The sequence below is a fragment of the Egretta garzetta genome, unplaced genomic scaffold (genome assembly GCF_000687185.1).
Source record: "Egretta garzetta isolate BGI_Z169 unplaced genomic scaffold, ASM68718v1 scaffold313, whole genome shotgun sequence".
Classification (NCBI taxonomy): domain Eukaryota; kingdom Metazoa; phylum Chordata; class Aves; order Pelecaniformes; family Ardeidae; genus Egretta; species Egretta garzetta.
The window spans coordinates 2,210,296-2,237,610 of NW_009259063.1; the positions used below are offsets into that span (position 1 = coordinate 2,210,296).

The window sequence follows — 27,315 nt, forward strand, 5'->3', positions numbered from 1 at the left end:
TCACACAGCAATAGCTACAAAAAAAAGTAGGACCACGCAATAGCAATAACGTAGAACTAAGCAAGATTTGGATAACTAGTGTATGACCACATATAGTAAATAGAGCGTCAATCAAATGTTGCTGCTAGTGAGGCTCCAGAGAGATCGGGATTAGCCTTGATGCTAATCCCCATTGTTGGTCTTCTGTGAGTCAATAAGTGGCAGCTGATAGCATTTGCGAGCGAGAGACTCACAAAGGGACAAAACAGAAGAAGACAGACCTGAAGTGCTCAAACCCACTCCAGCAATGGCTTTTTAATACAGCCAAAAGGTAAATTGTGCATGTAGAAAAAAAAAAAAAAACCCCACAGATGGATCAGAATGGATGAGTATCCTAAAAACAGTGACTCCGGAAAGACTGTAGCAGTCAACAACGAAACGAAGTTCGTATTAGCTTCCAGGTCACATATCGGAAACTGAGAATCCTTCCTGGCAAGAAACTGAGTTCTCTGCAATTCTTTTCACTCCACATCAGAGCCAAAATCAGCTGTAAAATGTTCTGTCAAGAGACAGACTATGAAGTTCCGTAATTAGGTCACTTATGTGGATGCTTTAAAACACAGATCCCCAATCCTAGGACCACGAGTCGATCTGCAATGTCAGTCTGTTTTCCATGGCCCGATGCAAAAAAAACCCCAAACCTAAGACATCTTGACAATTTCTTTTGTTCTTGAAATAGTCATTTATACACAAGAGAAGTTTTCATTTCAGCATTCATCATCACAAAATACGTATTTTACAAAGCCTCATCAGCTTGAGCTCCCGAAGAAATACAATAGGAGAAAAAAGTTAATATGATCCATGATTTTATAAACAAGTGTACAGGCATTAAGGAGGCAATTTTGTCTCCACATGCAGTAGTGGAAACTCAGGTGCTGGAAACAATGCATAGTTCAGATGTTCACTTTTTTTTTTTTAAACAATAATGAAAAACTGGAAAGATGTTGATGACAGCCACAGAAATGATTCAATGGCTAATGAAGACTTAAAAGATGTGAATCTATTTAGCTTATAAATAAAAGAATGAGAGGTGACTTGATGATCGCTTATAAGCATGTGAAAAGGGAAAAATAGAGTAGAGAAGGCTATTTTAGCGCGGAAAAGTATTTTTTCACCATCTTTTTTCTTCCCTTCTCAATCAATCCCCTTTCATACAGGAAGGCTAATTAGCCATTGAAAGAAGGTGCCATGGAAAATGGTAGTTTAAACCATTCCTTGATATTTTCCAGTCAAGAATAGATGCCTTTCTGGAAGATATGCTTATACAAAAGTCACCAGGCTACACAGCGAGGTCCCCAAAATACAGAGGTGGCCAGGTAATTCCTCCTGTCCTTAAGTTCTTTTGGATCATAGGCTTCAGTTTTATGGCTACGTGCAAATCAGCTGCCAACACGTAAATTAGTTTAGTCATTTATTTTTATAAGTCAAATGCAGCAACCTAAAGCTTGTTAAGCAATGGCTAATACATTCCTGTCTGGCAGGCACAATTCAGTTCAAGTGTACTTTCAAGGGAAAAAGGTAAAGCTGGCTGATGCCTTTCCACAGATCTCTGGACTGACTACAGCTGGCTCATCTGCTCTGCCCAAAAGAGGGAAAGGGGAGAGGAACTGCATCGCCTGTCCGGATGCATGTCTCCCAGCACACATGATCTGTTCAGAGAGTAAGAGCACAAACACCATACTGGTGAAGAGCTGCTGCTGCGGGAAGCAGCAGGGAAGGGCAGAGAAAGAGGGGAATGGCAGGGCAAGTACAACAGCTTCATTGCTCTTCCTTGGCAGAGAGCATGCTGTCGTATGTGGTACTTTCACCCCTATTCCAGTGCCCCCAAAAATGCATCTTTTGGACTACCAGGAGCAAAGTAAGGACACTTCCATGCACTACTGCTCTTCCATAAAAATCCACATAAACTGTCCAACATAAGCAGAAGTGTAAAGCTATAAACATTTCATTCATACCCTAGAACAGCCACTAAACAATTCTTTCATCAAATATTTGTAATCCAGGTATGTTTGTCATTCTTTTCTAGAGATGTTACATATGTCCTAAAGCCCATATCCTTTGCAACTGCGCGTGACATAGGAGTTCCCCACTTACACCTGATATAACAAATACCATGAAATATTTCCCCAGACAGGCTAAACCAGTGTTGAAATTGTCACCCATGTTTCAGACTACAGCGGAAGTTTACCTTTCCTCAGAGGTAAAATAAAGGCTTATACTATTAAGCAGCTTCTGTTTTCTGGCTGATAAGGCAGAAAGATACCTTATCTTGTTTTTCATCAAATACATAGTAACTCATGCTGCAGGGGTCCATTAATTAAGGGTGAAACTCAAAGATTTTCTTTTCCTTCTGTCCAATTCCCTATAAAATGACCAAAAAAAAATATCACTGTGCTATTTATCTTGTAATCATTATTACTGCACTACAGCCAACTCATTGCTGTTATTTATTAAACATGCCAAAGCCAACAGTATGCTAGAAAACACTTGGTTCATTCAGAAACCACAGCAGGTAGCAGCTGGCAGGGCAGAATGGTCACAATGCCACCAGAAAGATTTGTAACTAGAAGGAAACTTTATTGTGTGGCATAGAAAAGGTTCCTTTAAAAGGCCACTACCAACAGACCACACTAGCACTCATCATTCATTCATGAGACTGTCATTTAGCCCACCTGCAATTTCTGATCCTCAAGTACCTTCATACAATATTTAAAGCATTCAGAGAAGCTCCTGTTACCACACCCTTGCAGAGGGAGAGGCTGCAATTAAAGAGATGCTAACCAAGAAGTAGTGGCTTCCATTCTGCATTGCAGTTTCACTGTGTGCAAAAGCAAGAAAAATCATGCACCACCAATTAAACGACTGCTGAAAACAATTTTTGTTTGGCCGCGTTCTTTGTTTTCACTCTCAGTGAGATCTATCCTATGCAAAGGACCAACAGGAGAGGCAGACGTTATTGTTGTGCTATATATATATATATATATACATATCCTTCAGGACCGAAATACCAAGTATTAGCAAGGTTAAGGAACATATATAACCATCGCATATGAAGCCAGAGGCTCTGCTAGCCAATCACCTCATCAATCCCTAGTGCACCCTAAAATGTTGCACTGCAGCGTTCGCCTAAAAATCATCTGTTATTCCCTCATTTTCATTCCTCACTCATCAACCCTGTTCCTTTCAAACTCCCACTGTATATCAGAAAAGACAAAACTCCTGATCCTCTGAACTGCATACCAAAATCCTCACAGGGACAGGAGCCACAGCTTGGACAGCTGCAGGAAGGGCAGCTCTAGGAGCAGCTTACAGGCTCAAGGTGAAGCAATGTGATGAAACAACGATAGTCTTCAAGGACCACCATCGCCCACCATGGGATGGGACTGATCTGGGCTGCAGATCACTATCTCTAACCCCGAGGGCTCCGGAGCAGCCAGCGTGCCCCCTGCCAGCCCAGGTCTGCTACAACCACACGATGCAGCCCTGGCACAAGAGCCCTGTGATCGCAACCCAAGAAAGGCCCAAGGGCCTCAATTTGGCCAGGCTTCCTACAATTTCATTCCAAGTTTTTCTTCTGTCAGCAGGATGCTGCAAAAGTAAACCTTCCTTCCACCTCCTTCACACAGGAACAGAATTTATCCCCTGTGCAAACCACAAAGCACCAAGTCCACAAAACCCTTCAGTGACTGCTGTTTTTCTGAGACAAGACTATACGTCCTCCCCATACCCAAACAATACCACCTGCACAGCCCCAGGGCTGCAAATCATTGCGTTCTCATCACCAAGGGACCAGTTATGATCCTTCAGAGAGCCCCCGGAGCTTCTCATAAGAAAGGAGTAAATTCAGAGCTGGCGTGCAGACCAGCTTCACAGACCCAGAGAGCTTGCTCAGTGCCCCTGTGGGACCATTCTGCAGACACCCAGCACAGAGAGGAGATAGCCGTGAGTCGAGTGTGCAGGAGACGCTCTGAAATGCTAATACATCTGAATGACTGTTTTTCTCATTTCACAGAAAATTAGGAGGTGGAAAGGGAAGAAAAGGGAGTTCATTATTCCCCAAAATGCCAGAAAAAAATCATTTAAGTCAGTGCATTAAAATATGATTACCGTTTGTTACAAAAAGAAAAGATGATGGGGGGAGGAGACAGCTTTTATTCAGGTAAAAACTGAGCACAGAATGAAGCTTCCAGTGACCTCAAGACTCCAGTGCTTAGACATTCCCAGGATGCTTCAATTATTGAGTTCCCCTGTGATGTATATTGGGTTTCATTTTGATCCACAGGCTATTAAACATGATCTATGACACTTTCAGAAAAGCTGCAGTTTAGAGTTGAGCCTGTAACTCAAACTTTTTTTTTTTCTTCCATCATTGGTTATTAATGTGCATATGGCACTGAGGGAGCATAATGAAGAGGTGCACAGATATGCAGGAGCACAGTGCTGCTTTATAAGAACACATTCAATAGGGTCAACCAGAGCTAAATTAACTGTGTTGAGTGTCTTCAAACTCCGCTTTCTTATTAAAAACAGTTCTCTTCACAGGCAGGCATAAAAGGCCATTTAAAATATTAGTCAACATGTTCTAACTCCAAAATGAAGCAAAGGAAAGGAAGAGTCATTAGTCCTATTTAAGCAGAGGAAAATACATGCTGTTTGGGCAAACAAGTACTATGTAGTCAGGAATCTGGACGCACTAGCTGAAACTAACAAAATATCTGGAGTGTAGCAATTTGCCATAAGCTCAGAATGGACAATATTTGACTGTAAATAGGCTAAGGTGGCATACCATATTTTTGTCAAAGAAGAAACCATAGATTTAGAGGTCACCATTTCTTGGAAAGTGTATATTTGCGAGGGATGAGGTTGTGTTTGCTTTTGTTTGTTGTTTGTTCCCCTAAAAGTAGCCAAAGACTATTAAGATAGCAAAATTGTTGACCATGTTTAAGAGAAATTGGAATATGTAGACAATAGAGGCTGGAGAAATGGGCTGACAAGAACCTCATAAAGTTCAAAGGGAAATGCCAAATCCTGCACCTGGGGAGGAACAAGCCCATGCACCAATAAATGCTGGGGCCACCCAGCTGGAAAGCAGGAAAGCAGAAAAGGATGTAGGGCGCCTGGTGGACACCAAGTTGAACATGAGCCAGCAATGTGTCCTTGCCACAAAGAAGGCTAGTGTAGCCTTGGCTGCATTAGACAAAGCATTGCCAGCAGGCTGAGGGAGGTGATCCTTCGCCTCTACTTGGCACTGGTGAGGTCACACCTGGAGTGCTGTGTCCAGTCATGGGCTCCCCAGTACAAGAGAGACATGGACATACTGGAGAGTCTCCAATGAATGGTCATGAAAACTATTAAGGGGCTGGAACATCTCTTCTGTGAGGGAAGGCTGAGAGAGCTGGGACTGTTCAGCCTGGAGAAGAGAAGACTGATGGAGGGATCTTATTAATGAAAATAAACACCTGAAGGGAGGGTGTGAAGAAGAGGGAGCCAGGCTCTTTTCAGTGGTGCCCAGTGACAGGACCAGAGGCAATGGGCACCAACAGAAACACAGGAGGTTCCCTCTGAACATCAGGAAGCACTTTTTCATTGAAGGTGACCAAGCAATGGCACAGGTTCCCCAGAGAGGTTGTGGAGTCTCCATCTTTGGAGATATTCAAAAGCCACCTGGATGTAGTCCTGGGCAATTGGCTGTAGGCAGCCCTGCTTGAGCAGGGGGCTTGGACAAGATGAGCTCCAGAGATCCCTTCCCACCTCAACTGTTCTGCGATTCTGTTAACAAGTTTTTCTAAGAATCCAGTTACTTCAGTAATACTATGCCTTGTTCCATCCTCTCACTTTTCAAGAATAATTTTATTTTACATTATCCCAATATGTAAATACATAATCATGTACATGTGTATGCATGAGCACACACACACATTTATATTCAAAAAGTGCATATGAACGACTCTAAAAAGTCTCACAGTATTGCATTACAAAATACATAATTTTTCATTTCTATAGCAGTAATGAACAAAAATGCAATACTGTTCTGAGTATGACTTGAAGTAAAAAGTGTTTATTTTTATTAAGCTATTTGGAAATTACCAGAGGTACAAATAAGGATGACATTTTTGAGTACTCCTAATGGAAAAAACAGATCATAGAACCTCTTACATCCATGCCTTTTTTCCTTGTTTTCTTTATCTCCAAATATTTATCTCCAAAATACTGATAATTCATCATCAATTTACCTGCCTTCCAAATATGTAACAAGGGTTAATTAGTGGGACAGACTCAATGGAGATTCCCTTTGGCTTCCTACACTCTGAAAAATAGTTTAATGTTTGCTTTTAAAAAAATGTCATAAAGTTGACTTAGTTTAGCTGGTTTTGCATATTAGCATAGGACAGGCTAATAATAACAGAAAATGTTAAATTATTCTTTGTTCCTGTGTTAATAGCAATGATCATTATTTTTCTTTTCTACCTTGGTCATTCATAGTAGGATATGCCATTCCATGCTTCAGTTTTACCCTAGTATAGCCCTTTCATCAAGACGACCATTATCTCCAATGAGGAGCACTTAGGTATCTTACTTTTTCAAGTCTTCACAGAGAGAGAACGATTTTCTGAGGTGTATCACCAACTGCCTACTTAATTATATGAACTGTATCACCTCCATTTAATCCCGCCCCCCTCCTCCAATTCACTTTTATGGGAAAGAAATGGGGTTTAGTTTTACCCTCTTGGTCCCTCTACAATCTGTGAGACTCGCAACCATGGATGCAAAACGTCCACTGCTCTGTGTATCCAGCCGTATCTGTCTGAAAGCCATACAAATTAAATAGTACTGTCTTTGTTCACACAGCAATAAGCAAGAAGCACTTATGCAGTGCTTAAGCACCCTTTAGTCAATTGAATCTGTGGCAATAAAGCGGAGAATGCAGTCCCACTGAATCCCCATGGCCTTTGTTTCTGTAATCTTTCAGTTAGAAAATCAGGCTTTTTAGATGCTTCCTATATGTAAACAGAACGATGTATTATGTGTGAAGTTTTTAACAATGCAAAGGTTTGAAATCTGCTTGTTTGTTTCTTAAATCTGAACTGAAAGCTAGAATGACCCTCAGGTTTTAGTGAGGCAGTATACAAAATTTTTAAGACTTTGGTCAAGTGAAACCTACATTTCCCCTGCAAGAAGGGAGCACATCTACACAAAACATACCCCACTACTGTAGGCGATTTGTTTGGGTCCTGAAAGAAAAGTCGTCTTCACTAACTAGTCCTAGCAAGAGCGTTTTTTAACCTGAATTAAGTACCATACTTACATGTGGACATACCTCTCCCAGTACCTGAGCTAGCTAAGGTGCCTTCACAGAGCGTTATATACTGTGATGAAAATACCTCTTGCATTGATCTCCCTGGAAAGTTTGGGTCCTTTACTTTGATTCCGTCAGTCTCTCATGATTTTATTTCCTCACAATATTTTTCTCCACTTTGTCTATCCCCTCAGCTTCATTTCACACCATTACATGTATTACCACATGGAGAAATGATTGGGCCCTCCATTATCCTTAAAAGGATTTCAAGCAAGAAACAAACTAGTGTGAAACCTACTTCACCTCTGGAGATCTGAGCAATTTTGCTCTGCAGGTGGCACAGGGAAGATGAAATCCTTGTTCAGCCTGAACGCAAGATACGGAGCTGCACAGACTCCCTCCCCACAGCTTCGATCGTTTCTGTAGGCTGAGCACTAGGGATCAATAGCCCCCAGTCCCCAGCGGGCCTTGAACACGCACAGCTCAATGTTAAGTCTCTGACAAAAGTTGCCCTGCACTCTCATCTAGTAAACCATACAGCAGCAAAGCTATTTGGGCTGCTTCTCTTTGTTCCGAGAACTGACGGGTAGTTTTAGCAGCTGCATAACAGGGCTCTTATAATAGAGGTGTTTTGCTGCCAGATGTGTTATTACTGCTGGATGGGATGTAAATATTGTCAGTTCAAGATATCACCTGGTATTACAAGTCTGGCAAGGGATGGAGGGGTAAAATAGAAATAGTCAACTCTCCAAATGACAGAACTTAGATGGTTAAAATGAAGTGGAAGGTAATTTAGTGATGTTGACTCTTGCCTATTTGCCTCAATTGAAATGGTACCACCGACCTAAAAAACATGAAGATTTCTGCATGAATGGGACTGCTATTAACTGGAGCACAACTGGTACTACCCAATCCTGCAAAGCCAGTCTGGAAGAGGGGCAAAGCAGAGAGCTAGAACAGAAATCTTTACAACTGCTGTATCATGAATTACTAAAATATCACTTAGGACTATTACAGAAAGCGTGGGCTGGAAGCAGTTCACATTCTTGCCTTGTCTTATTACATCTACTGTAAGTTACAATACAGTCATACAAATGTACATTCCTTCTATTCTCATACACACATCTGATATGCCAGTCATCCCCCATGAAAGACCAAGCGTGAGATCAGGCCAGTCTCACAAACCATTATATGTGGCTGAAAGTTAAGCAGGTGTCCAACCCCAGCAATGTAAAATATATACTGAAGTGTTGCTAGCACCTGGATCTATTGCTAAGGTGAGAGGGACCCCGTCGATGTAAAATGCTTTGATCCCTGCTTCTCCTGATGGCGACTTTAACAGTGAATTTGGCCCCTTAGTCTAGCACTACTACCTCAATACACATGCAAGAATAAATGTAAACAGAGAACAAAGCCATAAATTCCAGTTATGTGCAGATATGCAGTCAAAAACCGAAGTATTCTATTTTGAATTAACTTTTTTTTAAAAAAGGCACGTTATTTTTGTGTTCTTACAACTCAAATCTACGGAGGAGACATTTAAAACAGTCATGTTAAATACCTTTTTTAATTAACAGCTACAGACAATTTTGTACTGATGAGTTATATAAAACTGCAGAAAAAACATATTAAAAAGGGAAGTGTGCAAATCCCTCATTAACAAGGTACTGAAACACTGCTATAATTTTCCTCTGCTATTATATTGCACTGTACCGTTCCTTCTCATTTATCAGAGCCCAGATCCCAATTCTTAACAATAAGTCATTTATATGCAGCTAAACTACAAAGATTTTATTCATCTGCTGCTGTATATAATGTACTATTAGTTGCAAAATAAGAGATGTTCTTACTTTAACAAGTCACTGCTTATTTTATTATTGAATTTCTGAGCACCATCCTCTGCTGAGGAATAATCACACTACAACGTAAGTCCTGGTTATTATTGTATCACTCATTTGGTGGTGTCAGGCTTTATTGTACCTCTCTCCCCTAAGGTCCTTGCCTGCAGCCCTGCTTCCACCGGGCCTCCTGCTCTCACCTCCCCAGGAATGCTGCATTTCTGTCCCTCTTGAATGCAATACTGAGAATTTAGTTGGGCTCACTGAATTAGGAGGACATTTTGCAGCCCTTCCCTCCAGGAGCCTGTAAAATAGAAGCATAAAACAGCACACAGCATGCTGAGGATTTAGCACTGGGTTCTTCTTACTTGTGTTTATGAACTAAAGCAGCCAAGGTAGGATCCTGGCACCCCCAAGATTCCCCTCATGAATAACGAAGACCAACAAGTCTTTCCCAAGGGTGCTTCTGACTTTAGGTTCCCTAAGTCATGATCTGGGAGTTACCCTTCTCCTCCTCCGTGTTAAAGATGGAGGGAAACTGTGCCAACTCCTCCAGCAGCTTCCTTGGGTAACTGCCTCAAGTTATATAGGATGAATCTGGAGCTTCTGTTGGCCCTGAGGATTTCTCTGACAAATCGAATTCCTTCCCAAAACCCCTTTGGAGGTCCCTAACTGATTCACTGAAATGACAATCCATCCTCCTGAAAGGTCTTTCTTTTCACCTGAGGATTTTTGTTTCTTGAAGTCCACAACAGATTTGTAGGTTGTTTTGAGAGAAAGCAAAAAAGTTAAGGGATGGCCCCATCTCTTAACAATCCTCATATTTTGGCAAAAAAAACCCCAGAACTTGACGCCCACTCTTTCTTTCTGTTTTTTTCCAAAAGCATTTCTACATGATTACATTATTTCAATGCAACAAGAAAGCACATGGGATCAGAAACAATTAGATCAACATACAGTATTCACAAATGACTGATGAACAGCTCCAGATCTGCCAGTCACAATGATTTAGACAATCTAATGCCCATATACTTCTGTGTAAATCTTACCATTGATTTTCCTGTCGTTTGATGTGACCCTCCACAGAAACTCAAGTCAAACAGAGCTAGATGCTAGAGTCAGTAGGCTACTTGTTACCATAAAAATTACTCATGTAAGCAAACTTCAGAGAAATAGGTCTCTACCATTGCTCTTCAAATACACACATTAAAATATTGTTTAATTTTTTTCTTGTTCAAGTGCAAGAAAAACTCAAAGTATAGTACACAAGGATGCCAGGCACTCAAGTAACAAAACATTTTGCACAAAAGTCCCAAGTGGAAATACACTTGCAGTGACATATTGGGGACCTTTCTTGTGCATAAACCTGGGCTCGCTGCATTTAACGTTGTGGTTATAATCTATGTCATTTCTTTCTTGTTCTTCCAAAACATCCAGGGCAAACATTATTAGTATAACCAACTGGAGGTCTTGTTTTCCCTTCCCATTCAAACCTCATACCGTAGTCAATAGGTATTTTGAATACATAAAGAATACTAAATCGGGTCCTTGATTAGCGTTTGATTTATACCACAAAGACCACAAGATTCAGAGGTTGCCAAGGCAACACCACTTCAACCTCCTTACATTTCTGCTTTGATATGAAACCTCTCATTATATAAATGTATCACAACACCAGTCAGCATGACAGCCTATTTTACAAATATGCCTTCGGATAGCAGACAGCTATATTCTTCTCTTAAGTTGGGGGGGAAAGGCAGGAATAAGGTTGCCTTTCACTAGGGGGGGAGAGGGGCAAAAAAACCATTATAACCTATATAGGCTTTATTAGGAAATTGTATCCTGAGCCTTCTAATACAGCCAAAAAATTTTGTATTATTTGGCAAAAAATCCACAAAAGGGCAGGAAGCAAACAAAACAAAAAACCCCAAACACACCACACGAGTCTGAGACTGAGATGCTAGAATTTTGAGTAATTGGAACTAACAACTGTGTATAAAAGCTTTACTGAACCATTGGAGATCTGATATTGTAGCATATGTTGTTTAGAACTACAGACCAGGCAAAGTTTAGTAAAGCATAAAAGGCCTACCAGGAACCTACTGACACTTTTTTAACCCCAATTTTGAGGTCTAAAGTGGTACTTAGCAATATACCATTAGCCTTCTTTACTGAGCAGTATTCAATATGCAGTGCTCTACCTACAGTTGCGCTCTAGGATCCTTCAGCAAAGGCAAGCTCTTGCAGGAAGATGGTTACTTCTGTGTCTCCTTCTTAGTCCTCTGGACCACACTGACTTTGAGCAGACTACAAGCTGATCCAGAATGCACGAGGTACGGCTGATGGGCTGGGTTAGCAACAGGATGGCAATAGTCCCAGATGCATCCCTCCAAACCCTTCCTTGTGCCCTAGCACCCTCTGTACTGCCAGGAGACTTTCCAGAGACAACTATTACTAATGATCAGCTAATTCCACATCATCTGGAGACTCTCCAGCATGAGCTGAGAAAGCTGACCTTTGAATTTCTAAAGAGAAGGTTGTTACAAGTAAGAATATGCCTGGATATTTGTAGTCATGGAAAAAAAATATGAAAATTGGAATGGTCTGGGCTTAATTTTTTTACTTCTCCCCTCGCTTCAATTTCTGGCTTGTAATCTCCAGGTACACGTTTCTCACTGTGAGTCTGTGACACACTGACCATCCGCAGCAGCAAAGTCAATCTTACAGTGTGTCTTAAGAGGAAGAGGAGCAAAAATACCACTGGGGGGCACATGCGGTACTAGCAAAGCAGTTGTTCCTTCATCCCGTCAATTATGTCAGTTCCAGGTCAGAGACAACTGCCCTCAGTTTGCAATGACAAAATAACACCACTTACAAGTATTTGTAGTTGAATGTAATGGCAGTGCCCATTTGTATGGTTTCTACAAGAAAAAAATCTGTCTTCACTTACTTGTGAAGTTTTTCACTGAAAAACACCTTAATTGCAGGTTCCTTTACAGGTTATTCCATCTGTTACGCACTCAGTGTACTGCAAAATGTGCAGGGCACGGCCTATCGTGGACCACCCAACCGCATCCAAAGCCTTGCTGTACTGTATATAGAACCAGTTTCACTACACAACCAAATCCTGCTAGAATCCCAAAAGATGGGAAGCGTTGCCAGACTGTGGATGTGCACAGAATTCCCGGTTTCACTGGGTAATGGAGTAATGTACCATTTATGCTGTTCTTTACTTTCCCAGCACCATGTTGTTTATCATTCCCTAAAGTGTTCAGGTGATGACTCAAATGACCAGGGACTAGGGACTGACCCAAATCCTACAAGCCACTCTTTGCCACACTTTCCTAGCACCTTTCTGGTCTGCATGTTGGAGACTCTGAAGAAGGCAAATTTTATATCTAAAGTCCAAGTCCTCAGAATTGAAAACAAACTGAAAACAGCATACCACAAAAAAAAAAAAAGCTTCTGAGACACAGAGTTTACATAGGACGGGGACGGCTGACATCAGAATCGGGTATCGCACCGCGATCCAGTCAGCCATGACACATTTCCACATAAAGTGGCCATGGAGGCTGGAGAAGAGCCAGTACAGCAGAAAACCTTCAGGGTTATTTTGCATAGGACTATGCAAATTCTTCACGAAGCTGAGGGCTTGAGATCAGAGCTATTTGCTTATCAACTTCCACCAGCACTAAAACTCATATAACTAACCTTGGAAGACAGCACGTTATTCTGAACAATATTGCTGAACAAGCATTTGAATAAAATCAATTACTTGCTCAAGGGATTTTTAAGACATACATTTCCTTAGTTATTGTCAGATACGCAGGTTAACAAAAAGGAAGATTGATTTCTGGATAAACAGAATAACTGATGTTAAAATGTTGTGTGGAAAGACAAATTGTGAAATACAATATTTTAATGTTCATTTTAGTGAAATGATGGGAATATTCAGGAAGCACTTGCAGTCAAGAAACTGTACACATCCCCATCTGCCTGTCAATAGCATAATGCAACAACCTCTCCAGTCTTCATCGTCTTATCACTTACACCTTACTGATCGGGATGCATTCCTTCTTGCCCAGCCATATATTTGTACTGATCAATGTAATACTAATATAATGACTATGCTGTTTGCATCAGCAATATTAGAACAAATTGACCTTAGCTGGAAAAGTCAAGTCAGCCTTATTTTTTTTGTGACCCAATGCTGTTATCTCATCTGCTGTTGTGCCGCAAACTGGCCCTCAGCATCCAAAAAGGAAAGTAATCCCAGACCTGCCCCTTTAGAGAATCAGGGAGGTGAAATAACATGTTTTAGTTGTGTAACATCAAAGCACTTCCCAGCAGTGCCTAAAGCAACACAACTAACAATCCCTATTTGTTGTTTCCTCTCTCCGTCCCTCGGGAGAGAAATTTGTGCCATTCAGTGCCTTGCTTTCCTAGGGAGTTTTGGTCTGTTTTGTAGTAGATTTTCTTTCGGGCTTATGCGAGGAGAAGGGAAACAGGTTGTGGTTTAGGATCTTGGTTTTCTTTAGTGCTTCATCAGAGGAGGCATAGGAATCAAGAAAATATGACCTTGCTCATTAAAAGAATGGTTGAGATCTGCAGCAGTGCTCAGTTCTTGGGAGAAACTGGACATGAGCTCCTTTCCCTCCACGTCCTCCCCCACAAAACACTGGCTAGGGAATCTGCATTTCCAGGGTCAATCTATCTGTATCAGTATGTAAAACAAAGCCAGGCGTCTGTTCCTCGTCTTGACTGGAAGCACCGTAGAGCAACAGAGCAAAGAACCAGTAAGTTACACTCAAAAAAGCCACTCACAATGTACATGCTCAAAGCCATTCGCTGTGCTTCATCCCTTCCCTCCTCAGTCCCCTCCCTAGACACATAAATCAAAAGGTGGTAGCTGTCGCATTTTTTTTTTATGCCTTCCCATTGCTCCTTTCCAAATCCTTACTTTTCCATGGGTAGAGGAGCTGTTATACAGCTCTGTGTGCATGTGTGTATACATATACATATATACAGGCCTTCCACTCTAACAAGAGGAAGGGAAGCCCCATATGAAAGGCTCATAACCCATCCATGCTTTGTGAAAGCATGGCAAATGCAAAACCCTTGTATCCACACTGTGGCTACACATGGCTTTGTACTGCAAAAGTTAAATATACTTCCCAAAACAATGCAGACAGGGTTAAGAAGACCTTGCCCCTAAAGACACCAGCATCCAGTATAAATTGAAGCAATCCACATGAAAGGAAAGCTGCTGAAAGGAGAGCAGACGTTATAGGAAGTATGTATGTATATATAGTATGCGTGCATATGGTATACACATCTACGTTCTAATTTAAATTTCTAGTGGCAAATTCTAGGAAAAAATAAATGCGGAATACCAAAGCTGCTACAGAAAGGAGCATACAATGAATTAAATTAAATTCCTCACAGAATAGCTTATTCAGTAAAACATAATACCACAGTGTCTATCGGCTTCTTAAGTCTTAACTACTGATTCCCCACTAGTAACTTCAAAATTTTACTGCTGCTTTTTTCAAGATGTTCATGGTTTTCTACCAGGATGGCAAAGTTACCGAAATGCTCACCAATGAAGTTTTCCCCGTTGTATTCCTGTTGTCATTTATGGGTGGTTTAACATCAGAAATGTATTCTGAAGCAATTCCTCACTTGCATTATCATAGATTATCATAGATAACGCGAGCCAAGTTCCAAGGACAGCGTTAAGTGTCTGAAACAGGTCATGAATACTCTGTCTAGACAAGAGATGCAGACAATGCTGTTCCTCTTCTCTCAAGTTCTGCCAGCTGCTCATAGCTTTGATAGTAAGCTGAATACTTGTAAAATACCTACAGCTCTTACATTAAGAAAAAAATTAATTAGCCTTTTCTAAACAGAGAACAAACTTATATCCTACCAGCATCTGTTTAAGGATTAAATCCCCATTCTACTCATAGGTTAATGGTGAGCAAAGCCAATGCCTATTTCACATCCTTATCTGGCACACAGATAAATTGGGTAAGCTACAGACAACACTGTTTGTGCGACACTCACCTGGTGTAGCTTCTGCCAAAATTCAGGTCCGTCCTCCATTTTTCTTAAGCTTGGTGGAATGTACCAAAAGCAAACGTTTGCATACTCCGGCTAAACAAGAGAACAAGTGATTGCTTATGAGATGTAACAAATGGGACAGGAATACATGTTATAGATGGTCAGAAAGTTCTGCTTTATTTTTTGGGGGGGCAAAAATTGAATTTATACCCTTTTCATCAAAACTTCCTTCTCCAATTCACCTTTTGTTTCCCTTTTTTGAAACTAGAAATAGTTTTCATATTATCCACTTCTCTTTCTGATGCCAGAAAAAGGAAACCTGTTGGGGTTCCTTTTCCATTTCTTCTTCCTATATACGTATTTAACTCCCCTTTGCTCACTAAAACTTTAGTAAGGAAAAAAGTGTGAGAGTGGCATAGAGAGGTAACTTAAGATTTAAAAATTGAAGCAACTTTAAAGAGAAGAATACATTTTTCTTTTCCATGTTTTTTTAAATGGGAATTTCCTATGATGCATTTACACAAACCACACAAACTCAACTTTTGTCACCATTTAACACTTGCACACCTAGTCATTTTTCTACTGAACAATGCCAATCTCCTTTTATATCATACAGCACACTACACAGTGCTGGAGTTAACGCTGGCTTTCTCCATTCCCACATTTTATAGGAATCTCAGGACCCTTTGCAGTTTATGTGCCCTATCCTGGATGTATCTTATCCAATATCTAAGCAAACCTTTTTAGCAAAGACTGAGACTCTAATCTCTGCTTCCCTCCAGAGAAATTTTGCCTTTAAACTCAGCAGAGAGTTAGCTGCAAGACTCCCACCGAGAATGACTGTTCACCATGCATTATAAAATAAGGCATTTTGTGCTTATGAGGTTTCTGTTTTATATATGATTGAGAAAATGTTCCCAGCAGAGCAGTCCAGGGTCTCCCTACAGTTCCTGCTAATTTGGAACGTTTTTTTTTTTACCTGTACAGGTAGCAATAGCTCAAGGAATAGATGTGCCTTCTGATCCCATCCAACACTATGCCCATAAAACCTCTCAGTCAGTCTTGACCTACATTATTTGCAACACAGTATTTAACTGGGGTCTAGATTATAATATGGATTATAAACTCACACACCCCTTTCTCCTCCCACACACCATCCTCATTAGTACCGGTTGAAAGAAAAAAAAAAAGAAGTTAAAAGAGAGCTTGGTAGCTGGGTCACACCATCTCTTTGCCCCACTGTGAATTCAGCTATTACAATCCCAGGCAGTCTCCTGAACGAGGAGAGCCCACCAGCTGAGACGTGTTCTTTCATGAAAGGGCACTGGGAACTGCTCATATCATTTTCCGCCTCGCTTCAAAGAATGCATTAAATACAATTTAATCATCAAGAAGAAAACTCAGCTCTTAAAGTCCCATTTCTTTCCCCAAAGAGCATGCACTGAGTACACACGTAAACACAGACCCTGAAAAGGCGGTGACTTCCTCGTGAGCACAAGCACTGGCTCGCTGTTACAGGGTTTATTTTAAAACTGTTTAAAATCAAGACGGCAGGAGGAGACAGATGGCATATATTACCATATTGCCATTGCCTATATTACCTTCTTGATTATCTCAGTTTCCTTTCACACATCAAATACATCATCCCCCTCTGAAAATACCATTCATCCTAGAAAAACTTAACTACCCCAGCCATGCTTCACACCATTTCTGGTTATCTTACCACAGCTCTTATCCAAGCAGGTAAGTGATTATACCACGGAAGAATTCAAGATGACGCAAGTGCGAGCGGCATTTCCAGGCCACGGAATGGTTCTCATTACAGGACTTTCCTCACTGCCTGTATCAGAGGATCATCTTCCCGAGCTTCTTGTCCAAAGTCCAACTTCCTTTCAGAAAAGGCTCCACAACTGGGCCCAGCTGCTTCCCAGCAGTCTTTGAATTCTTCCCTCCTCAAAACCTCTTCTTAATCCTTGCTCAACCTCCTTCTCATTGCCCATACTGTAGTACTCCCTCCAATCCCACTTTTAATCCAGGTGTCCTGTTCCTGCAGAAACTAAACAGCAGCCTCTGCTCGTACCAACAGCTTTCACATCTACAGTGGATCTGGGCTCTCCACTAAGCTCTACAGTAATGGAGAGCCTTTTAACACACTTGCCACTTCAGTAACCCCATCATGTCGCTGGCCCAGAATTCTTCACTCCGTGTAAAGTTTCCCAGTGTGCACTTTCAAATTAGCAGTTTTCAAAGTTAAAGGGAAAATTCTGTATTGTATTAATAGTACAAAATATTTTTTTATATTTCATATTTCTTCTAGCCTAACCTGGAACGCTCATGGCATCAGCAAGTGTAAACCAAATCTGCATCGTTGTGGTTTGTCAGTCTCCATGTGTGGCACTTACTCCATTTCCCTTCCTCCCCACACTACATACCCAGCTGTCTTTCACACACGTACACTTCCAACAAGGCAGGATTTTTTTCTAAAAATGACATGTCTTTGCAGCGTGCCCAGATATTAGCCTTATTAACCAAAGAGCTGAGGATAGACGGAAAAACAGTGCTTTGGCTGTGCCCTCTTTACTCACTCTCCCCTCTAAGCAAGATCATCAACAGGTAATAAGCTGACAGGTTTAGCAAAGATGAGTGAAAAACACAACTTTTGGATAGTTCTCAGGAAGATGGGTGTAGAAACAGAACTAAGGAAAAAAACATGGACTTCAATGATGCAAAGCCCATTTTTAGGATCAAAATATTCTTCCATCCAACACACAGTCTTATCCATAAGTCTGGCAAGCTCTGCTTTTTTGCAGCCAGACCCTTTACTTTCACAGAAAAGTGCTCCATCTATACCCTGGAGGCAATACAAGCTAGAAGCTAGGAAAATAGGTAGAGTGATGGTAGGGAATACAGAGCACGTTATACGCACTCAATCACATCTGTGTATCTCCAGTACATAAACTTATTAAATTATAGACCTCAAATACAAATTGTCAATTGGCTAAAAAGAACAAAATCAAACAATAGACACCCATGCACATAACAACAACAGTTCAGTTCCATTTTCACTTACCTCCAAAAGAAGCTGGAAACCCTCTCTTTTCTTGATTTCCTCCACTAGATATCTGTAATCAAAATGTGGGGTTTTAAAGCACAGAACGAAACATTACATGCAGACAACAATAAAAAAGGTCTTGAAAATGTTTAAACTTTTTTTCCCCTTCTGTTTTTTTTTTTCCTTTTTCTTTTTTTTCCCCCCTAAAGAAACCACAGAGTTAAACCTCATTTCTACCTGCTGTGAAAATGCAGTAGCTATCAGTTCCTGGAAACAAATGAAGGCTACAGCCAGCCAAGGAGCACTGAGGAGAGGCCAAATTCTGTCCTCAGGCACAGATTTTCAGTGGAGCCACATGACACAAATTGATCCTATTTGCATCAGGCTGTGAACTTTCCCAATGCAAATTTCCATCAGTATTGCCCTCTACAAATTAATTCCTCCATCTCTTTTTCTCAAGTGCTGATGGTGTGCTGCCATGGCATTTCATGGTCACCCTGACATCTCTTACACTACCATTGTCACCGGGACCTCTTAGTTTAGCCCAGAATTTAAAAGTTTCCATGTACTTCAAGCCCAGCAATTTTCCCGGTACTGTCCTTGTTCCACAGGGTACATAACAGCACGTATTTCCGCTGATGCACCACAGTCCCTGGGCATCCTACGCTAACAAAGCATTGAAATAAATACTTCTTTTCTCTTTCACCTGTCAGTATGAAAAACACAGAAGCCTTCAAAGGGAAGATGGGTTGGAATCAAAACTTTGGATCCAAACAGCTTCAATTTTAGAAATTTTTTTACAACATGACCTCAGCTTTGTCATGACACACATCACACAGGATTTCTGAAGCAAAGAGGACACTGACATAGCCAGGACTTCTCTCTTTATTCCCCCCTGCTCAAAGCCTTCCCAAGAAAAACTCCAAAGAAATCACCTCAAACTCACACAGCTTTTCCATTTCAACAGAATTTCGGTCTTCTACATAAAGAATTTGCTGTCTAACAGTAATAAAACTGAGACAGTTAAACTACTGATTGTGTACAAAACTGTTCTTTTTTTTTACATTTATTTGGCATTTTCCTGCCTGCAGCTGCATTGCTGGTCATCACCCAAATAATTCTTTTATCCACTACCTTGAGGAAGAAAAATATTGTCAGAATAACCCCCCTTGGTCCTATCCACATGCCTGAAACCTGGCCCCACAGGGACACGTCTAGCACACTTGTATCTGCAATGCCTGTTATTTTGGCAGACGTGCTACAGAAACAGGTTGGCTGGGGAGGCAATAAGCAATACCCTAGACGGTATACATTTTTCAAAACAGAGCATGGGGAGTTGTCATGCTGTTTATCATTAACAAGTATTGTGTGTGTGACTCATTACCTCTTAGCACACATCCCTGCAAAAGGATTGCTGTGGTAGAGCGCCAGCTCCCACGACACGCAGCTCTTGCGCCGCACTGTTGAGATGTTTCCTCTCACTATAACAAGTCGAGGTTCTGGGTCCTTTCTGCCATGACCATTTAGATCCTACTGCATGCATTTGTTTGTAACCTGGCTGTTAATGCCCACGCTACTGTTTAGGTTGAAAGAGAGGCATGCTGAAAGGTAAGTAGGAGGCTAGATACCACATGAGGGCATTGGGGGGAACTTGTTGCTGTAGGGGAATTATCTTAAGTAAAAGAAGCTCAGTGCTTTTGTCCTGTTGATTAGAAGATACTTGTCTGTGCCATAAAACCAACATTCAGCAAAATCAGCAGGCTATGCACAAGACAGCGTCCCTCAATTTTTTTTTAATAAATCATGAAAAAGAAACCTACGTATGATCACCGTTTTTGGAGGGGAGGGTGAGGTCTTGAATTGTTAGAGTTCTTTTACAATGTTTAATACCCTTCCCTCTTACTGCAAGTGCCTGGTTTTTTATACCGCCATCTGACATAGGATATCTGATGTCGGTCAAGCTCACAACACTGTTAATCATGTTCTTAACTACATTGCCAATAGCCTAAGAAGGCAGCCATTAGAAAATCCATCAGCCATGATTTATCTTGCCAGGACCATTTGATGGCAGTGGAGCAATTTACTCTGTGCATCTTTCCATGGCTGACAGTGGAGTTTTTCTATCGTGCCACAGTTGTAGAACATCAGAAGGTCTTGAGTTTGAGTCTCAGTGAGGACTGGAGTGCACAGAGAAGTGGTATTTACTATGATTAAGCCTTGCAGAAAATGAGGGGTGGAGATCTGCAGTGAAAGCAGACATATGCCTGCTTAAGAGTGGGTGTCAGAAGAGGAATCAGGCAGAAAAACTGCAAAGACGCTGAAGCATAAAAAGCAGAGGTGGTTATAGTTGCATTCTAAAAGCAGTTTACTTCTATTTTCTTTTTAGTGTACTTCATAAAGCAACATCCCTGCATCAAAAATAATTTTTAAAAAGAGCAGCAAAAAATCTTCTGGTGATCAGCAGGATGCTCTACTGTAGGTATTTAAAAAATAAGTCTTTCCAAATAAGTAGCATCATAATGCTCCTGGGACATGTAATACACCAAAACCAAGATTCGTCTCCAGAACAAGAAGAAATTAATGGACTACCCAATAAGCAAAGTTTGATGGAACAGAAATACATGCCGCAATTACCCTAAAACCTTTGCAGCTCTTCCTGGCCAGGGGAGGCGGGAAGTAATCTTGCTCTTAAATTCTATAGTCAGTGGACTAGTTCCAGAATTAATCCAGGTCTGTGTTCAGGAACGCTGAAATACTATCTTTGCAACATCAAAGTAAAACCTACTGTAACAAATCAGGAGGAAGGCTGCACAGCTGTTGAGTAGTCAGGAAACCTGGCACGGTGCCCAGTAAACCTGACGTCTCGGCTGCAAAAGCACCCATGTCCATGCAAACTCAGGATAGCGATGCAGCTACTGTAAAGAATATACTTCATCAGATAATGACTAAGAATTAAATTTCTTCTTCAAGAAAAAAAAAAAAAAAAAAAGAGACAACCCAGTCACTCCTTAGAAGCGCTACCAGCTGAATCCTAACATTCAGAGAAAATATCGATCCCAGAAAGGTCATTAATCACTACACTCTCAGTCAAACGACCTTGGCCAGTGACCTTGATAAGGCTGAATTCTCCTACTGATAGTGGAATGAATTACTTACTCTGTACAGACACAGAAGAGTACAATGCTTTGGAACAAAACCAAGGTGCAATTTAACCAGAAGATACTAAGGAACACTTAACCAGCCAAACAATGAGTGGCTTTGAAGAAATAAAATAGAGAAAAAAGCCACAGCTCATTTGGGCTTTTCTGGGTTTTGCTTCTTTCCTTTTATTCCTTTCTAGTCCACTCTGGGTTTAGGTCATGGGTATTTTCCCCTTTTCTTTAAGTCACTTTGTTAAAGTGAGGCTATTCCTTTAATTTGCACTGGAGTAAACATTTAATTCTTTTCAACTTGGTAGTTCATATCACAAATAAAATGGCAATAAGATACAGGTGACTGTTTTTCAATATTAATGATTTGACTTATGGTAGTGTGCAGCTAGCCCAGGCCTTGGTGAAGATTTCATTGTGGTTTATTTTGCATAAATTCTGAACAAATATGATACTTCAAGTGAATTGTTTTTAACGGGTCATTATCTTAGCTCAATATTATTTCTTCTATCAGAAGACAAAATGACCTGTGTATGGAAGTTTCTTCCCAGAAACTGAGACATCACCATCACTTTAGAAACACCTTCTGGCAAGAATTTTACAGAGTTCACTTGTGAAACTCAGTTCTACACGACCAAAAACTTAGTAAAATCGAACAGGGTGGGTGAGGGGAAGATCACAAGGAAAAGGTGAGTCAGTCCCTAACAGAACATACTGTAAGGATTAAGAACTCCAGCAAACTTGTGAAGAAAAACCAAGCAGTATCTGAGAACAACATGCCTTCATATATCTCTATACACCCTAACATTAACAGAGTGTCCTCATACAAATTTCCTCACATGATCAGCTTTCTGCATTTCCTCAGTCATAAGGAGTGAAGTGAACAGAAGAATGGCCAATACACTTCTTGCTAGACACAGCTCAGAGCCTCGCACACAGGACTGCTTTTTTACCTTAACACCAGAACACACAGCTATGAGTTAGAAGAGGTAAACCTGTCCTATGTCAGGTTCAGATAACATAAATGTTAAACAAGGTAGATTGATAGTCTAATTTGGACTTCTATTTTACCAACATCTATGCTTATTGATAAAAGTAATAATTACTATTAAATATTGTAGCAAATGTAATAACACTAATTATTATTGCTATTAGTTCCTCCTATTAGACACAAACAAAAGGAGAGGGGAAAAAAAGGAACAATGTGGTCTGTTTCAGGATATGGAGCATCAGCAGTGTCAATGCTTCAGTCAATTAAACAAACTAGACATATTCAAAATTGTGAGGCAGTACCTTGCCAAAGCTAGTGCCCTGTTTACTCTCTCCTCAAGGCCTGTGGTTCCCAACGCTTTCCACATGAGCCAGAATTTGAACGCATCCGGACGCCTGCTGCACTGAATGGACTTGTCACCAGTGTCGTAGCTGACATCATAGAACTTGTCCTGCTGGAACAGGTATGAGGCCTTGGCAGAGTAACACTTCTTCAGGAGGCCCTATTAGAAACACAACAGAGACTTAGATCGCTCGTAAGCATTTTCAACCCTTTTTATCTTCACAAGCCAACGCCTTTTTTTTTTTCATGTCTGTACCAACTGCTTAGTACAACAGAACTGGATGTGCAGCAATCTACCCAAAGCTTATGGTGTGCTTTAAGAAGCCTGGATGAACCTGGAAGAACCCAGTGAAGTCAGCACTGAAAACAAGGAAACTTTTTCATTATTATTTTCTTCATAATGTCACTGAAGAGTTGGAGGTTGAAGAGGAATTCTGACTCAGATCTCAAGAAACCATGGGAGTGGGTACCACAGAAACAGTTGCTCAAAGACATACATGCGTGGGAAAGAGGGAGGAGAAACAACCTATGTCCACTGCTCTAGTCTATAGATTGGAAGAACAGCTCCTGAGGAGCTTCCTACATGTTCACAAATGGCTCAGTCTATTCCTTCTTCTTCATCAAACAAAGAACTTTACATACAGCACAGTTAGTTGCAGGCAGGGAAGACTTTAGCCCTTACCAGAAAATAAAGTCACTGAGGATTTAGCATAAGCTATCTGACTGTTTGAGTAGAAACACCATGAGGAGATGAGTACAACCCCAATTTTTGTCTCTTTTCACAGTTCAGACAATTTTAATGCTTGCAAATAAACTGTGGAAAGGATACTTTCGCATACCCTAATTATGGTTTGTTAATGAAATTATTTTTATTCAGCAATCTCCAGCCTCCAACTTCTGCGAGCCTGCTTGGACAGAGATGAACAGCATAAAACAGAGATAAATGAGTAACATGGCAAGTTCCAGCAAAGAATAAAGCTGGGAAACATAAAGCAGCGAGGCTGTTATACATTTAAAGGTGCAGGGGAATAGAAGAGGCATAGGACTGGCCATTGGCTGAAGAATGAAATATCAAAGTATACTCTGTAATACTATGAAGTGGAGAGAAGGACTGGCAGACAGCAGGTTACAAGATCAGAGATGAGAGTGGCCCTACAAGGAGCCCAGGAGACAGAAAAGGTTGTAGAATTGCCAGTGGTATTAAAAGTGGGTAAGAAAAATAAACCACAGTCTATAAGATAATACTAAAATAGAAATTCAGATGAGGTTAAAAACATGGCTACAGCATCTGATTCAGATCTGCAAACATATATTTAAGTGACAGTTGCACCAGAAGTCTTCTGTGCTGAACAGACCAAGGAACAGGAGCGGACAGCACAACAGAACCTGCTAAACAGTATCTTGAAGAGCACAATTCATTTTCCAATTCAGCGTCACTCTTCAATTTGAACCAACTGAAAAAGCATTTCACATTTCATCCTTTTCTCTGCATCTGCTGCAAGTCTGATTTTAAAATGGCAGACAGCATCTGACATCACTCTTAATCAGTGTCATATTCCTGTAACAGAGGCGCAATTCTTGATCTACATTACAATACACTACTGATAACTTTGGAACTGGCAATAAAATAGAAAAAAAAAAAAGTCAAGACAAAAAAAATCCAAAGGAAAAATAATCCACTGGCATACACAGAATAACTCTCCCTTTCTCCTAGCCTTTTCAATTCCCTCTATCAATACTAAAAACCAAACAAAAAACCAACCTGCGCACCTATTCGTAGAGCACAAAAGGAGAACACCACCAAAGGCTTCTCCACAACTTCTGTAGGGGTTTGTCAATCCCACTGTAATATTGCTGGATTGCAAAAAGGACAGCAAATTCAGTCTGAGCTCTTCAGCCACAGGACCAGCACATTCAGCCTTGTGAAAAGACAGTTTATTTGACAGCTTGGGAAAAAAAGGGGCAGCAGCTGCTCTCCCTCTGCAGTCATCAGAGCGATGATGTGCTGCTGCAGCACACTGTAGCTGTAGCTGGAAAGCCAATGCTGGGCGCAGTTTTTTGCGGTATGTAAGATTCTCACACCCGCTTTCCAATTTTCTTAGAAAAAGAAAGGCACAAAGATGACGTTAGAAACTGAAGAAAAGTCAAGCACTGAAGCATCCATCCTTAACAGGTTTTCTACAGCTTTGTGTTCTCTGGCTAGCAGCCCCACAACAGGAACAGGAGCCTGTTCGTCAAACCGTTGTGCCCTATTTATTTAGATCTCCATACCTTGATTTTCAGGGGAAAAACACAGTATTTAAAAAACAAACAAGAAAATACGCAGCAACATCGACAAATTTAAAGTTAATTGCTTTGCCTCTTCCTGACTTTAACAATTTTGCACAGTGTTTCTGCAGTGAGTATACAACAGGGTTGATCAATGTGGGACTATCTTCTGCCTTATCGGAATGGAATACAGCTGCACAGTGGAGGACATCCCAGGATATTAGTTCCCCTCATGCCTGTTGACTGAGAAATAATAACTTCTTTTTTGTCACAAGAAAGCTAAACTCAGTTGTTAATATTACAGAAAGACCGAGAAGTTCACAGTACAGCTACAGAGTTTCATAGTTTAAAAACAAATGCTCTAGAGTGAAAACACCACAAGAACAAGTAGTTCAGTATCTCTGAATGAACTCAAATTCCTGAGAACGTATTTAATTTAAAAAATAAAAAAAAATTTTAAAAGCAGGTAATGTCCTACTCTCCTGGTGCATCCAAAGCTGACAAGAAGTGCTGGCTTGATGATACTTTTCTACCTGCTTATTTTACTAATAATGCAACACCCTCATGAAATTCTGCTGAAGCTACTGCCTACTGTCAACCTCCAGAGGCAAGTACAGTGACATCGATATCCTCCAGCAGGTCACTAGAGCAGTCAGGAGAAGAAACAAAAATTGTGCTTTGTGAGAAGAAATATGTCAGACCAATGCAAGAAGCAAGGTGGAGGAGAGAAGGGACAAGAAAGGGAATGTTGCACAACAGAGTTTGGGTGGGTAGGACAATGGAAGAGGAAAAAAAAAGTCCAAGATAAATTTTATGCTCAAGAAAGCAGTTACTCCTTGATTGCTGCTGTCTCAAAAGTAATATTCAAACACACTTGAAGACATAAAAAGTCATCTCAGTTTTCCTAGTCAAATGATGGAAAAGCGGAAGGGGGGGAAAAAAAAGGAAAAAAGTATGCTTTCTAACTCAACATTCTCAGGCCCAGGAAGACCCCAACAGTTTGCCACATAGTAACTGAGCAGCTCCATTTGTTCAGAAGAATTGCAAAAATCTCATTAGGCCTGCCCCATTTGACAAGCTTGAGATTCTTTCTTCAGCATCTTTTATCTTTCTACCTTTTGTACAGAGACTAATGGTGGTGCTCTGCCTTATACTGGGACTGTTAAAGTTTAGAAAAAGGCATTACCATTTTCATGGAGGCCCCAGTCCACTATGAAGTTTCAAATAGCCATTGGTTTTGTTGAAGTCTATGGATAGTTCCTGGGTGTTCTAATTAATGGCCAATAAATGAGTAATTATTGATACTGATATCAATATATGACCTCCAGTTTCATAATTCAACATATTTTTCTCATTGAACACACTTACCTACAGCAAGCCTTCTGAACTCTTTCCATTTCCATTGCTAGTTAGAAGTGAATTTCAATCTCATTAACAAAACTTCTTTTTCCCCCAAGACAAACATCTTCCTGATCTGCCTCATCTGAAGCAATAAGGACAATCTTTTTGAATGGCATACTTGAAAATTCTCAAAAGCAGTGCAGTGCAAAAGGCCTGTAATTCACTTCAAGAAGTAAGAAGGAGCTCTCAGTTGTACTAAGCCCAAGCAGAAAGCAATGGGAATGGAGTATTTCCTGCAGCTGCCCAGGAAAGGAATCAGGAAAGTAGATATCGTTGTGATACTGCTAACGATGAGGAAGAGATTACACTGTAGACAGCTACCATGATCACCTCAATCAATTATATCCTGTGCTAAACTGGGATTTCATTAGCTACATTCTTTGAGACTTTATTTTTAACTAACAAGTGAAAATTCTGCTCATTACCTAGAATTGATTGCTAATTACCCAGCCTAGTGCTAAACTCTAACGAGTCACAGAACTTTGGCATAGGTGATAAACATTAGTTTTCTATTTATATGGCGATAATATTCACATTTACGTGGATTATAGCGAGAACAAATTGAAGTAGCTCTGTGGTATTAAGGGAGTATGTACAACCCAAGACTGATTCATAGCATTTGAAGAACACAGAAGAACAAAGCTGACGCACTGATGCTTTGAGAATATCGGTCCAACTAGCTTTGTGTTTAAACAGTCACTGCAATTCACGCCGCAGCAATACAAGTGTTTGCTGAATAAGTCTATCTTATTACAAAAGTGATAAAAGTTACTCGGGGTATGGCAGTGAAAAAGGGATAGCTGTGCATTCCCTGAGTGCTTTAAGGACTGAAGAACTACTGTCATTGATCTGAGCTTTTACAGAGGATTAACCAA

At 40.7% G+C, this 27,315-nt stretch overlaps 1 protein-coding gene across 1 annotated transcript in view; it reads right to left on the reverse strand.

The window, feature by feature from the left end:
* GADL1 (glutamate decarboxylase like 1) overlaps positions 1 to 27,315 on the reverse strand; it is a 73,862-nt gene that overhangs the window by 22,402 nt on the left and 24,145 nt on the right. The window contains exons 11-13 of the mRNA XM_009635150.2: positions 22,732 to 22,931; positions 18,308 to 18,359; positions 15,241 to 15,330 (exon numbers count right to left, since the gene is read on the reverse strand). Coding sequence (XP_009633445.1) covers positions 15,241 to 15,330; positions 18,308 to 18,359; positions 22,732 to 22,931 — 342 coding nt within the window. The remainder of the gene's footprint in view (positions 1 to 15,240; positions 15,331 to 18,307; positions 18,360 to 22,731; positions 22,932 to 27,315) is intronic.